Source organism: Dipodomys ordii, unplaced genomic scaffold (genome assembly GCF_000151885.1).
Source record: "Dipodomys ordii isolate 6190 unplaced genomic scaffold, Dord_2.0 Scaffold17, whole genome shotgun sequence".
NCBI lineage: Eukaryota > Metazoa > Chordata > Mammalia > Rodentia > Heteromyidae > Dipodomys > Dipodomys ordii.
This window is the reverse complement of record NW_012267233.1, coordinates 17,446,517-17,461,516: the sequence shown is the minus strand read 5'-3', so window position 1 is coordinate 17,461,516 and position 15,000 is coordinate 17,446,517. Positions and strand designations below refer to the sequence as shown.

The 15,000-nt window shown below is 36.9% G+C and overlaps 1 protein-coding gene across 3 annotated transcripts in view; it reads right to left on the bottom strand.

Annotated features, from left to right (window-relative positions):
- Window positions 1-15,000, bottom strand: part of Runx1t1 (runt-related transcription factor 1; translocated to, 1 (cyclin D-related)) — a 122,467-nt gene that overhangs the window by 67,724 nt on the left and 39,743 nt on the right. For 2 of the 3 annotated variants that reach the window (XM_013012568.1, XM_013012569.1), the window contains exons 2-4: window positions 6,898-7,035; window positions 4,435-4,676; window positions 57-146 (exon numbers count right to left, since the gene is read on the bottom strand). In XM_013012568.1, the coding sequence (XP_012868022.1) occupies window positions 57-146; window positions 4,435-4,676; window positions 6,898-7,035 (470 nt within the window). Of the gene's footprint in view, window positions 1-56; window positions 147-4,434; window positions 4,677-6,897; window positions 7,036-8,849; window positions 8,870-15,000 lie in introns of those variants that run through there. The other variant, XM_013012570.1, reaches the window with a different exon arrangement.

Genomic DNA, 15,000 nt, shown 5'->3' with positions numbered 1-15,000 from the left:
TAACCTAGCAACAATATGGTTTGAAATACTTTCCAGACCAATGAACTGTGCAATACCTTCAAAAATGGGATGACAAAAGGTCGCAGTGGGAAGTTAGTAGCTTCTTGCAGTTTGGAATGAAATTCTTCAATTGTCAAAGTAGAGTTCTGTGGAGAAAATATGTATTATACATAATTGTTCTCTTGGTAAATACTAAGAACACTGACACTAATAAATTACTAATATTGATACAACCCAGTGTAATAGCAAGTAGATACACCTCTAGGAAGCAATACTTTCAATATAAAATCTACTGTCTTTGGGAAACGAAGCTCACACATTAGGTTTTATTGTTTCCCAATCTCTAAAGCTGTCATGTGAGAGAAAAATACAGTACATATGGTACTTAGACAATAATGTATATAGACATTGGTAGACTTGGTCAGAAAACTTCCTTCAATTATAAACAACCTTCTAAACTTAAATGATGAAATAAACACATCTGGATGCATTTAAGTGTAGGGAAGATCACTTTGAGGGCCAAAGGCAAATGTTAAAACTTTCTCCATTCACCCCATGTCACATGCCACTGTTACGATAGTGAAAATATTCTTCTCCTTCTTGCATTTTTCTTTTTTCCTTCTTGTATTTTTCCTTTTTCTTTTGCTCAGGGGAAATAGCCAAGCTGAATCATAGGCTATGCTCATGAAGCTAAAGAAAAAGGTTTCAACTTTCTCTGTATCACAGTTTCCAATGGGGTGAAAAATCTCCCCAAATCCCAAAGTTCCCCTATCCCACAGGCAAGGTATACTGCTCTACCCAAAAGAGACTAAGAAAAAGGAGTCACATTTATTTCTTAAGTACCCCCACCAATAAACAAGTCCCATTCTGGATTTATGCCATAGATTAGACAATGTTCTGTACAAACATGAATAATTTCATCACATTTTGATTCATTTTCTGTAGCCACTAGGAAGCATCGTTACTACAATATCACTTTCAGTCCTTTCACTGGCTTCATGACTGACAAAATTTGGGTATTTGTGACTGAGAATTATTTCAACTTATTGTTCCATCCACTTTTTTGTTCAGTTGTATTTCTTTCCAAGACAAAGTATAGGGGACCCATGTTTAAAGCCTTTCTCATGCACCTAAACTTCTCCACATGAAACTATGAATAAACGTGAGTTTTCTATCTGTAAAAATAAAGGTCAAGAAGCCAATGTATTTATACCTACATTTTGTTTCTACGTCTCATTTGTAATTGACAGTACTTTTAAAATTTTTTATTGTTATTATAAAGGTAATGTACAGAAGGTTACAGTTATATAACTCAGGTATTGAATACATTTCTTTCTTTTTTTTTTGCCAGTTGTGGGGCTTGAACTCTGGGCCTGGGTGCTGTCCTTCAGCTCTTCAGCTCAAGGCCAGCACTGTACCACTTGAGCTACAGCGCCGGCTTTTACTGCTTATGTGGTGCTGAGGAATTGAACCCAGGGCCTCATGTATGCAAGGCATGAACCACCTTCCTAGCCCTACCTTTCTTTTTAGACAATGTCACTCCTTCCTTTGTTCTCTTCAGTGTTTTCCTTCCTATCCCACCCACAAGTTCATTTTCAACATAGTGTCCAGTGAGTACCATTGCTACATTTTCCCTCCATTCCTGTGCCTCCCCTTACATTCCCAAAAATAGCTAAATTAACAAACAGAACAAAAAGGAAAAAAAAACAAAAAGGAAAAGAAACCTCTTGTTTCCATTTCCTGGAGTAAATTTCAATGAATATTATTTGTATGATCCGATCCAAATGAGCATTGTGCCTTTCTGGGACAGTACATTTTGACATTTACCTTAACTCCACCTGCACAACAGCATATGTTTTGTTACAACTTGGCAAATGCCTATCATCATCAGCTGGGGGTCTCTATATATTTTACTTAACATCTCTATACCTCAGTTTCCCCCATGTGTAAAATGTGTATATAAAAATCACTTCCACAAAGAGCAGTCTCAAGGGTTAGTCAAATGCTTAAAATAAAAGCATGCAACATTCAGGCCCATTGGTCCGTCCTTGCAATCCCAGCACTCAAAAGGCAGAGGTAGGGGGATCACAAACTGAAGGCCAGGTTAAGCTCTATAGTCATACTTTGCCTCAAAAGGAGTAGTTCATTCAACCATATATGACAATATGAACTAAAATCTATCAAGCTTAAGTTAAAGTACCACTTTTTATAGTACTACTTTTTATAGCATCACTTTTAATAAAGAACATACAAATTTATTCTTCAACTTGAAAAAAACTAATTTTACTTATAAGTTCACCATTTACTTGATTTAGTTATTGTTGTTCTTTAACTTATTTACATGTTAAAAGTCTTAGTTTATAAAATCAAGAATCAATTAAAAGGAAATGATAAGTGACTAACAAAATACCAAAAGTACAATGACATCTCTGTCAAAATTGCTCTCTAGCTGGGTGTTGGTGGTTCACAACTATAATCCAAACTATTCAGTAGGCTGAGATCTGAGAATTGCAGTTGGAAGCCAACTTGAGCAGAAAAGTCTATGAGACTCTTATCTTCAATTAACTACCAAAATGTCAGAAGTGGAACTGTGACTTAAGTGCTAGAGTGACTAGCCTTATGCCAAAAAGCTCTAGTACAATGCCCAGGCCTGAGTTCAAGCCCCACAACCAACAAAAAAGGAATCTATCACATGTAGGAGATAGTGGTTAGAAGCACATCTTCTGGTACTGCTTTGTCCCTAATAAGTCCAAGTAAGGAAACTGCTACCCATCATCCAAATCTCAGTTCTACCAGAAACCTGGATAGAAGGACTGAATGGATGACTCATCATTCCTCTATGACTCAGCTGGAGAAGGGAAAATAGCTTTCCTAAGCAGAAAGTGGAGAATTCTCCACTCAGGTAGAAAAATCACAATATATGGAACAGTCACATAGAGAGGGGAAAAACAAGAGCATTATGTACTTATCACACTTTAGTGTAATAAGAATGCACAGAATACACAGAAATATGCCAAAATCAACAAGGTTATTTTCAAGTGAATGATTTACAGTTTGGTTTCTAAAATATTACTGGTTACCAAGCATTAGATTGAAATGTATTGGGGAGTTCTAATCCTATGGGTAGAGTTTCAGTGTGAAGTAACAAGAAAGCTTTGGGAATGGAGTGTGGTGATAGCTTTTCTGTGTGGATGTCCTTAAATGCCCATGAATGGTACCATTTAAAAGGGTGAAGATGGCTGGACACTGGTGGCTCACACCTATAATCCTGGTTACTCGGAGGCTGAGATCTGAGGATCAAGGTTCAAAGCCAGCCCAGGCAGGAAAGTCCATGAGACTCTTATCTCCAATAAACCACCAGAAAAATTGAAAGTGCCACTGTGGCTCAAATGGTAGAGTGCTAGCCTTGAGCTGAAGAACTGAGGGACAGCACCCAGGCCCAGAGTTCATGCCCCACAACCGGAAAAAAAAAAGGTGAAGATGGATGGGGGAAAAACAAACCAACAAATAAGGCACCCTAGCTAAATTATAATATATACACATGTGAATTACCTTGTACAATTAATATACAATTAAAAAAGGAAAAATAAAATGAGTCACAGGAAAGTTAACTGTTCAATGAAGGGCAAGGGTCACTGAAAGGAGAAAGTGGTAGGAAGGTAAATGTGGGTAAATGTTGTCAAAGTACGATGTATTCATGTGTGAAAATAGAAAAATGAAACTGGTTGAAATTGTTTTAAGCTAGAAAGAAGAGGGATGAGGGAGAAAGATGAATGAGGGAGTCTTATTGGGCAACTTTGCATACATGTATGAAAATATAAGCATAAAATCCCTGTAGCACAACTAACATGAGCTAATAAAAATCTCTAAAGAACTAAAAATGAAAACCACCGAGGTTCATAAAATGGTTAAAATGGTAAATTTTAAATGTGTGACTTACGAATTCTTCACTTTAGGCCTAAGTCAATAGTAGAAATCCCTCAACACTACTTTAAAGTGAGTAGTCAGATTCAATGGGGCAGAAACATAACAAAACCCTGTTATGGTTGAAAGCCATTAACTATGGAAAGTATACTTACTGAAACACAAACATACACATGTATAGAAATACATATGTGCACACTTAGGTGTGCACGCATGTGCATGTCTATACATATATATACATATATATACATATGTGTGTGTGTATGTATTTATGGCCAAAGTGACAATCTATATAGTGGAAGTCAAAACATAAAGTAGATTTTGAAAAATTATGGCCATAGACTTCATCAGAGTAGTAAAATCTCTGGATATAGATACTGCTGCAGCAAAACTGCTATGAGGATAGGATCTATATTTTTGAATCCCACACCAAATGCACACACACACACACACACAAACTTCCTTACTCTAGACAATAGGGTTGAACAGGGTTGATTTATGTTCACTTACCACAAGTCCTAGTACAAGGGTGCGGACTCTTTCTCCGATCTCAGGTGAAATGTCATTCCCAAACTGCTGCAGGGTAGTAAGGAATCGTTTCAGTTTGCTGAGTTGCCTGGCACCACAGGCTGGGGGCAGCTGTTGATTAGCCAGAGAAGAGGATGAAGAAGAGGAAGGCCCATTGCTAAAGCCATTGGGTGGTGAAGGGGCGCCATTCAAGGCTGTAGGGGAATGGCTGGTGCCATTAGTTACTGTTGAGGTACAAAATCAAAAGAAAAAAAATATTTGAATAAACTCACAGAAAGCAGACACAAAGGTATCACTTACCTAGTTTCTTTCTAGCAGCAGAGTAATGCAAAAGATGCTGGGATTTTCTGTAAATGCTTCTTTCTTTCTGTAAATGCTTAGAACTTGATAGTATCACAAAACTCAAGTACTCTGCGTCTAAATGTGTCTATGCTGCATGGTGAGGGAGAGCAAGCTATAGAGAATTGAATGATAACAGCACAATCCTGGCCCTGCCCCTGGGAAACACATATGCCAACCACCTGAAAGGTTTCAAACCTAAGACAAACAGCTCTGGATGTTGGCCTTTTGTTACAGACTTGCATCAATGTAACAGGCCTTTTTCTCCCTAAACCACTCCCCCCAGAGAAAGTGTACATTTGGTGGAGGCTAAATTTATCATTGAACATTTTTAATCATGTTTTGTACACACAACTGACAGCTGTGTTTATATAAATAGGACTTTCAAGTTTTAACCTTATACCACCCAATCAAAAGGCTATTTTCTCCCTCTTGTATTCCTTAACCACTTAGGTGAAGGAAAAGGCAAATTTTACATAAAAAGCCAAAATGGAGTTGGTATTTATCAAGGCATTGGTTCAAGAAATTGAAAGAAGGCACTTCAATCTAACCAAGAACATGGAACTGGTAGTAAATCATAAATTCACTTCTAATAAAATTTATTAAACCTCAAATTAAGACGTAGGCTGGAAAAGTAGGCCTATTTCTCATTAAAGAAAATAATAGTTTTATTATGTTTAGTTGATTATTTTCACAAATCAATCCACCGAACTTGTCTTTTATTATTCTGACTATTTCTAGAATAGGTGGAATAAGTTGTAATGACCCTGCTATTATTACTTTTTTTTTTCAAAATAATAAAATGGTTCTCTTATCCCAAATGAATACCAACGAAGCTGTCAAGGAATGATAGCTTGCCAGGCCACCACATAGGAGACATATGCCCATCATTGTGACTTTGGGTAGCAAGAAGCCAAATACTAAATGACAGGGTTCCAGCTTGGCACCTCATAGTCTTCTGCTCCTTCCAAAGGCCTTTTAAATGGCAGCATAACAGTTCATAAATGGCCCTAGATTTGTACTTTGCTGTGCTCTTAGGGTCCTATGAATCTACTTTTGCTAGTTCGTTATTTTTCATTCATTTGGATCCAAGGCACAAGATCTGTAGATAATGTTATCTACAACAGATAACATTTATTAGCTTCACAAACCCTTGATGACATTTTAAATCAGAACTATAAGATTAAAACAAAGCTGCCCATTGCCTCTACTTGAGTCTACAGGAAAAAGCAGGAAGTTGTTCTTCTGTCAGAATAAGCTGTCCTTCCCTTAGATGGTACAGAAAGCAATATACTCAATTGACTGAGTGCTCAGGACTTGAGCCAAATGGTAATGGAATACAGGTTAGATAAGAGACTGATGGATTCATGGAAAAGGTGGTGTTAAAAATTTCAGGAAGATCATGAGACTGATTCATGTAGCAATGGTTTCTTTAACTGAAGGAAATTAGGTTTTTAAACATTATTTTTAACCAACTGCAACAAGCAAAAGTAATCTGGAAAGAACTACTACATACTTGCACATTCTAAGTCAAAGTGAACAAATTGAAAAGTTTCTCCATTATAATGAATTAAAAGTGCTAGAGGTAGTTGAACACAGATGGGCCACACCTGTGATCCTAGCTACTCAGGAGGCTGAAATCAGAGGATTGTGGTTCAAAGCTAACTATGGAAGAAAAGGCTTTAAGATTTTGTTTCCAATTAACAAGCAAAAGCCAGGCTCAAGGGGAAGAGCACCAGTCATAAGCAAGCAATCCCAGTGAACACTAGGTCCTGAGTCCAAGTCCTAGTACTGGCAAAAAAAAAAAAAAAAAAAATCATAGAGGTAACTAGAGCTACAGACCAACTATGCTCTTCTTCATTTCTAAAATCAGAACAGGCTATACCTGAATCAATAAAGCAAAGGCACACAAATATTGACTGCAAGACCAATAAGACATAATATGTGATACTTTGTGTTTAAAACCCACTCCCTGGATAAACTAATGACTTTTGTCTTGCTTTATAGATACTGGATCTTCTTTTCCTTTGTATCTGTATGTGTAGAAAAAAAATCTTCACTGTAACTTCAACACAGCAATAGTATATATCCAGAAATAATACTTACATGTGGTTGGCGTGAATGAGCTGGTTCGTGGAGCTCCTTGAGTAGTTGGGGGAGGCGGCATGGTTGGAGGAGTTAGCCTGGATTGCGTCTTCACATCCACAGGTGAGTCTGGCATTGTGGAGTGCTTCTCAGTACGATCTGGAGGATGCCACCAGGAAAAGGTTATTTCACTCCCTAAGCACCTCACTTTTTCAAGGGAGGTTTATCTTTTTAAGAAGCAAGCGAACAGAAGAAATTCAACATCTTCTATCAATAAAACAGACTTATCTGCGGCAGTTTAAAGCATGATTTTATCACCCAAAGCCCACTTGAGAAGGTGTAGCACAGATGGAAGGACCTCATTTGTAACTAGGCTATATTATATCCTATTGTTATTTCTGGCTTGGGCAGATGCTACCTTGGTAGTGTTATATGCAACAGCACAATTTCACTCAGAACTGAAGCCAATGTTAGCAAGAGGAAGAAAATAGACGAGAAGGATGATCATGAAGCCCTCATGACAGTTCAGAAATAACAAAAACCTGAAGTCTGTTATGCAGGTGAGACACTGGCAGGAACTAGCAATGAATGTCTACAACACCTGCCATCCCCTTGCCATCCTTAGTTTTCTGCTCTATTATGTGAGACAAGTGATATCTCCTAGACACAGCTTTCTCTTTGGCTGTACCTGCATTGTTTTAAAAGTCACCACTTCATTAATGCTATAGGTTTCACAATGAAGTTAAGTCATTATTTACTTAGAATGTGTGGATTTATAACCTGTTCTTCTAAAAACATGAGATCAATAGTCTAATTAATAATTTTAGACTCAGAATGTAAAGACCCAAACTGAGGACCAGCTAAAGCTAAAGACACTCATTTTTAAAGTATGACACAGATAAGGAGAAATTGATTATCCAATAACAAACATTTGTAATCTGAACTGTTTTCCCCTAAATATACATTTACCTTCAGATTTCAAAATGATTTTCAAATTCCAATTTGCTTCTTAAAGCTACAGATTTCTGGTGAAAATGAAATGGATTTTTTAAACCTATTTTCTATAAACACACATGCTTGCGCACACACACAGTGTTTTGATGTGTTACTCTAGTCTTCAATATTTCACAGTTGAACTTCCGCAAAATTGAAATAACAGACTAGGAAGAACAAGCTTTTGTGATAATTGTAATGAGAAACTCTTTACTTATAAACCAATTATATTTTAAAGACATGAAGATAAATAAGGGATTATAAGGAGAGACCAGTAGAAGGTAAGACGGGGAAGAAAAAACAGGGGAGAATATGGTTAAATTACATCATATGTAAGTATGAAAAAGTAATACTAAAACTCAGAAACATTGGTATGAAAGTTAAAGGTGGGGTTAGGGAGGGTGTTAAAAAGTATTATAAAGGATAGGAATATGAACAAAGTACATTTCACTAGTGTGTGAAAATATCACATGAAAAATCTTACTTTGTACTAGTATTACTATGCTCCAACAGAATTCAGTGATTATGAGAAAAAGCACAGCCCAAAATTACAGTCAGAATTCCAGGCCTATTTCACTTCTATTCAAAGCAATTTCCTAAGACTTGGTGGCAATAAAGTAGAACATTTAAAATTAATAATGCTGTTGAAACCCTACAAGGAAAGATTTAATAAGAGAATAGAAGTGATCATCATTTGAGAGCCTTTTGCATGGAGATACACTCAATGCTAACAGGGTCTCTACTTCTTCAACTCTACTGCTGCCTGAGTAATACTGAACATCCTACAAACATGTTCTGATTACACGATGGCACACACATGACTTGTCTAACTTTGTTTTATTGTTAAAAGCCTTGTCTTCGTGCTGTGACTCCAAAATATTTTAAAACCAGGCTCAGAAAGTCACTTATTCTAGAAACATACAGAAGTTAGGCAGGATTAAAACTGCTTCCTCAATCAATTCCTTGCCCATTCTACTCACCTCAACCAACCTCAGCAACAGAGAATAAATAGCTTTCCGCTTATGTTGCAGCTGAGGGAAGAGGTACAGCAGCAAATACAAGTCTCCCTAAATAAAGGCAAATATTTCTGTCATGCCAAGAAAGGAGGCAGAGAGGGAGACTTGCCAGAGTCGGCTGGGAGATAACAGTGGGAACTGCTGGTCCATCTGGCTTTCATTCTGCTAACACTCACGGGGAGCTGTGAGCAAAGGCAGTCCAGATACACAGACTCCAAGCACGTGGTTGCACAGACAGAGAAAGGAAGAGCAGAGGGGGAGGGGGAGTGAGAGTCATGAAAAAAAAAAGCAAAGTAATAAGAGGAAAAAGAAGAAATGAGGAGAAAGGACAAAACAGGGAGAAAGAAGAATGAAAAGGAAAGTTCCTTTCAAGTGGTTGCTTTACCAGTAACCAAAGCAGAGCCCTCATAGGCTCTCTCCTTTTATACAGTCAAGGAGAATTCCTGAACTTAAAGATATACCTTCTTATAGGCATTCCTCTTTCATTTTAAATATTGCTCATGCTACATGAAAAGAAAGTAAACTGAAAGCTGACAATGGGCTACCTCTCAAATTTAAGATTTGATGTTTACCATAATTTTTGCATCTTTGTCCTAATTTTAGATTTTTGATATATTCATACTTTTGATTCAAAAACATAGATCCACATTTGTATTTAATCAGATATTTGCTGTAACCAGAGCATTATCATCAACATAAGTAGGTAATATTTCTTAATATGTAAGGAGTCATGAATATTTTAGAGACACCTTTTACGCAATGTAATACTAGCCAACTATTACTTCAAACCAGATATTCTAACCAGATATATGTTTATGTGTAGAAATTTGTATTTGTAGAATTTTAACCATAGCCAAATTTCTGTGACAGTTGGCCTCAGAGGTCCTACAAAGTGAGACAAAGTGTGACCATATGTAACTTATTCTATGCCTCACAGTGCAATCAATCCAGGATAGAGATACATGCTAAAATAACAGGCCAGGCCTAACACACACACACACACACACACACACACACACACACAAACACAAACCTCTGGAACAGAGACACTTAAGATAAATTCAGAAAATATGTCTTAAGTATGCTGGGTTCCATGGCATTTGTTTTGGATTATTGAAAAAAAATTGAAATATATATTCTTGAAACTTTTACAGCAAACAGTACAAGAGCTATGATTCAACCACAGAAGCATTTCACTCCATTTCAAATTACAGGACATGGTAAAACCAATATTAAGTTACGCTGTATCTTATGTAATTTTTAAGTTCATGAAAATTATACTTCTCTGGTACATAATTTCTATTTTTTAGTTGCTGGAGGGGAATTCTGACATTTATTAAAAGACTGACACAAAATGATTTGAAAAATGGATGAAGAAGGGGAAGAAGAGGGAGAAGGAGTAAAGGATGAAGAAAGATAGGTAGGGAAAGAGGGAAAATAACAAAAGAAGAGAAGAGAATAGAGGGAAGGGGATAGGGAACAAAATAATCTATTTAGTCAGCTAAGGAAGTTCAGTATGATCCAGAAGAGCCAACTTTACCTCTATCATAATAATTTGTACCACCTCTAAATTAGACTATCTTCTCTATATAAGGTACATTTCACTCATTTGATATCAAACTATCAAACACATACATACCAAAGATGGTAGAGTGTGGAAAGAAATAGTGTGCCATATATAAATACATTACTGGTATCAATTTAATAGCCAGTTTATTATTATAGTGTGTTTTCTATTTCTTTATTTTTTTAAAGTATGATATAACCTGCCTTGGTACTTATTTTACTTTAAGTTAGCTCAAATAGTTCCAAATGTATTTTTAAGGAATAAAAACAGGTATACCAACTTGTCCTTGCTAAAGTTCCATTTGAGTGGGAATCATATATTTTTCTATCAGAGTTTGGTTTGTGTGTTACAATAGATTTCTCAGAGATGGTACAGATTATGAGAAATTTCTTGAAAAATTGGTAATTAGTCTAGAGTTAGTCATATTTGAAGACATGCTAAAGAAGCTAAAAGGTATTTACTAAAGAGAAGTAGGCCAATGTGGGTCCTAAAGACTATAAAAAGGCAAAGCATGAGATTGAGCATAGAATTTTAATTTCGTCCTACTAGAAAAGATGACAGAGTTCTGACATAGAAGTCATGTAGTAACTCTGATGTCTATTTGTATGATTAGATAGATAGATAGATAGATAGAAATAGATAAGACACATGCATATAGACAGATATATTACATATTATACATTCCAATCAGTGAAAATGGCAAGCAACTTGAGAGCGATATTTTAAAAAATTCTACCTTAGATTAATTAATAAATATGCATAACCATTTTTATAAGAATAGTTACATTCCTTTTTAAAACCCATTTCCTATATTATAACCAGGCCCAGGATAATCAGCTTAACTTTGTGATAAAGGACAAACAAATAGCATCCATAACATAAATCTATACAAAGAGAATGGAATGGAGGCACAGAAGCTCTTCAAGTTACAATGAGATTACATCCCAGTAAAGCCATTCTAAATTGAAAATAGCATAAATCAAAAATGCATTTAGCCAGGTGCAGTGGCTCAATCCTATAATACTAGCTATTATGAAGGTGGAGATTGTGGTTCTCAGTTTGAAGCCAGCAAGCTAATAAAAGTTTACAAGATGTCACTTGGACCAACGGTAGTACAGTGGTTCCTTCCTGTCATCCTAGAAAAGTGAGTAAGCACAAATAGAAAGATGGCAATCCAGGAGAATCCAGGCATAAAAAGAGATCCTGGATCCAGGCACCGGAGGTAGCTCATGCCTGTAATGCTGGTTACTCAGGAGGCTGAGATCTGAGGATCATGATTCGAAGACAGCCTGAGAATAAAAGTCAAAAGTCTGTGAGACTCTTATCTCCAATAAACTATTCTGAAAAAGTAGGAAGTAGCACTGCTGATCAAGTGGGTAGAGTGCTAGCTTTGAACACAAAGAGGCTCAGAGTCAGTGCCTAGGCCCTGAGTTCAAGCCCAGGACCAGCAAAAATAGAATAAAATGAAATAAATTTTAAAAAGAGAGATCCTATCTCAAAAACAGCCAATATAAAAAGAAGCTGATGGTGTGGCCCAAGTAGCAGAGTGCCTTCCTAAAAAACACAAGGCTCTGAATTCAAATAAAATTGCCACAAAAAAGAAAATGCATTTAATAACCAATCTATCAACCATCCCAGCTTAGCAACAGAGTACACTATAGAATATCAATGGTTTACTCTCAAGATCACAGTGCTGCTGAGCACTGTGACAGAACAAATAAACATATTGACATATAGATAGCCATGTCCCAAAACAGAATAAAAATTTAAATTTGATATATAAATCCTAAGTCAAACATCATTGTAAGTCAAGAAATATCTATAATATGGGAAGATACTACAGACATGAAATTGAGTTCAACTCTGCAAGTAATTAAAGTGTAGTTTGCGACAAATATAAGAGTTATTCTCATCTCATTTCTTATCATCGGTGCTTTAAATCTGAATAGCTCCCCAAATCACATTTGAATAGCTAGACAACATCAGTGGATCCTTTAGGAAGTATTTAAACACTAAGGGGTCTTCCTTCAGGCATGGGATTAGTTCATTATAAAAGAGCAAGAGCTGAAGAGCTAGGCATGGCAGCTGAGCTAGAGGTATCACAAGACTTGGATACAGCTGACCCAGATGCCCCTCTGTAGGTGAATAGATCAAGAAAATGTGACATATATGTGTGTATGTGTGTGTGTGTGTGTGTGAGTTCTTTGCCTCCATCAGAAAGAATGACACTGCCCCATTTGTTAGGAAATGGAAAGACTTAGAAAAAATTGTATTAAGTGAAGTAAGCCAGACCCAAAGAAACATAGGCCCCATGGTTTCCTTTATTTGCAATAATGAGTATACGTCTAGGATAATCTTACCAGACAAGTAGAACAGGTCAAAAGCAATGTACATATAAGATGATGCTAAGTGAAATGAACCCCAAGATAGGAACGCAAGATGATTTTTTCTTTGTTGCTGTTGTTTTTAATGTACTATGTGATTTTTGTTTGTTCCTTTTGTATGTTCTTCTCCCATGGTATAACCCCTGTTGTCACTGTATTTGATTCTGGTGGCCTGCATCTTGTATACACATTTTTCTAATTTGGGTAGGGGAAGGGAAATAACAAAATGCTGCAACAAGTATACAGGTTGACCCATTGTAACAATGAGTACAAGACACTATGTTGAAAATGAACTTTACAACTTTGTGGGGGAGAGAGGAGTTGGGGAAGTCGGGAGGGAAGGGATACTAGGGGAAAAACAAAGGAGGGGGTAACAATGCTTGATAGGAAATGTACTTATTATCTTACTCATGTAACTGTAACCCCTCTGTACAGTACCTTTTTTATTTTTTATATTTTTGGTCCCATCATGGGGCCTGAACTCTGGGCCTGGGCGTTGTCCCTCAGCTCTCCAGTTCAAGGCTAGCGCTCTACCACTTGAGACATAGCGCCACTTGTGGCTTTTTCTTTTTGCTTATGTGGTGCTGAGGAATTGAACTCAGGGCCTCATGCATGCAAGGCAAGCGCTCTACCACTGAGCCACCTTCCCAGCCTCTGTACAGTATCTTTACAATAAAAAATATTTTTAAAAAGACTGAGGACAGTTTGAACTACGTAGCAAGGCTCTGATGACAGGTAGGTAGGTAGACTTGTAGATAGATAAATTGATTACATAGATAGATAGATAGATAGATAGATAGACAGACAGACAGACAGACAGACAGACAGACAGACAGACAGACAGACAGACAGACAGACAGACAGACAGACAGACAGATAGATAGATAGATAGATAGATAATGAGAGTATAGCTCAGTAACTAAACTCTAAGATGAGTGAGGTCCAGAGTTTTATATTTATGTTTTTTTTCTTTTTCCATTTCTTGTACTTATCACAGAGCTGGAAACACAGAAGGTACTCAATTTTTTTAAGCCATCCCAGCCTGCCCTTTAACTTGTGATCCTGCTGCCTCAGCCTCCTGAGTTGGATGGAATTAATTACAGGCATAAGCCATAGGACTCAGTTCCAATTTGATATATTAAGTACTCTTGTCAAGTTGTCTTCTTCACAATAGTGCCAGTGGTGCTTGGAAATGTACATACTCAAAACAAAAAGAAGAGTGTCTTCATGAACCAAATCACAGTGTTTTTCATATTCTGTAAGTTGCTGTTTATAGACAGAAGGATTGTGAGTTACTCTTCTTTCCTTTTTATTTCTCTCTGTTCTATGAGAGTATTTTATTCTTACAAATGAAATGAATGAAAACACAAACTCTCACAAGATAAGCCAGCAAACATCAGAGCTAGACTCTACACTAAATGTAGGGAATGCACCCTACTTGTACCTTACTTCAACACTCATAAGCAGAGTCCTATAAATCTTCTCATGGTACAAGGAAAAAACTGAGATTATAAGCCAGAACCTGTTCTTGTCCTTTTCAGGATTCCTTATCATCTAAAGTTGATGGTCATTCATGATCTGAAAACTGCAATACAGAGCACATCCAGTTAGTGGAAAATCTCAGGGCCAGAGACACACTGGAACTACATGTTTTAGCACAGTAGCTACCAGCTTCCTGTAACTATTTAAATTTCAATTGAAATTAAATAAACTTAAAATATAGTTCTTCAGCCACCTCAGACACCTTGAAGTGTTCAAGTGTTCCACAGCTGTGACTGAGGGATATTATCTTACAAAACTCACTTTGTCACAACAAAAGAACAGTGCCACCAGAGAATAATGGGGGGGGGAATGTTACCCTAGAAATAAAGATTCTGTGGTGATTGAGGACCTCTCCAGGTGGTGCAGAGAATGAAGGGAGCCATCATCATCCATCAGTCTCTTTGTAAACACCTACCATTGGCTTTCAGACCTTTCACCTGATTGATATGCACATGATTTCATGCTATAGGTATAATACTGGGGAGCAAAAACAAGAGGTTCAAACTGAGTAGTTTAGATAAGAAAGCTCTAATCTCTAAGAAAGGGAAAGCACAAGACATCATTAGCTCAGGTGGTTAGTAAGCATCAGGCTATCCATGCTAAAGAAAATAAGATGAAGCCT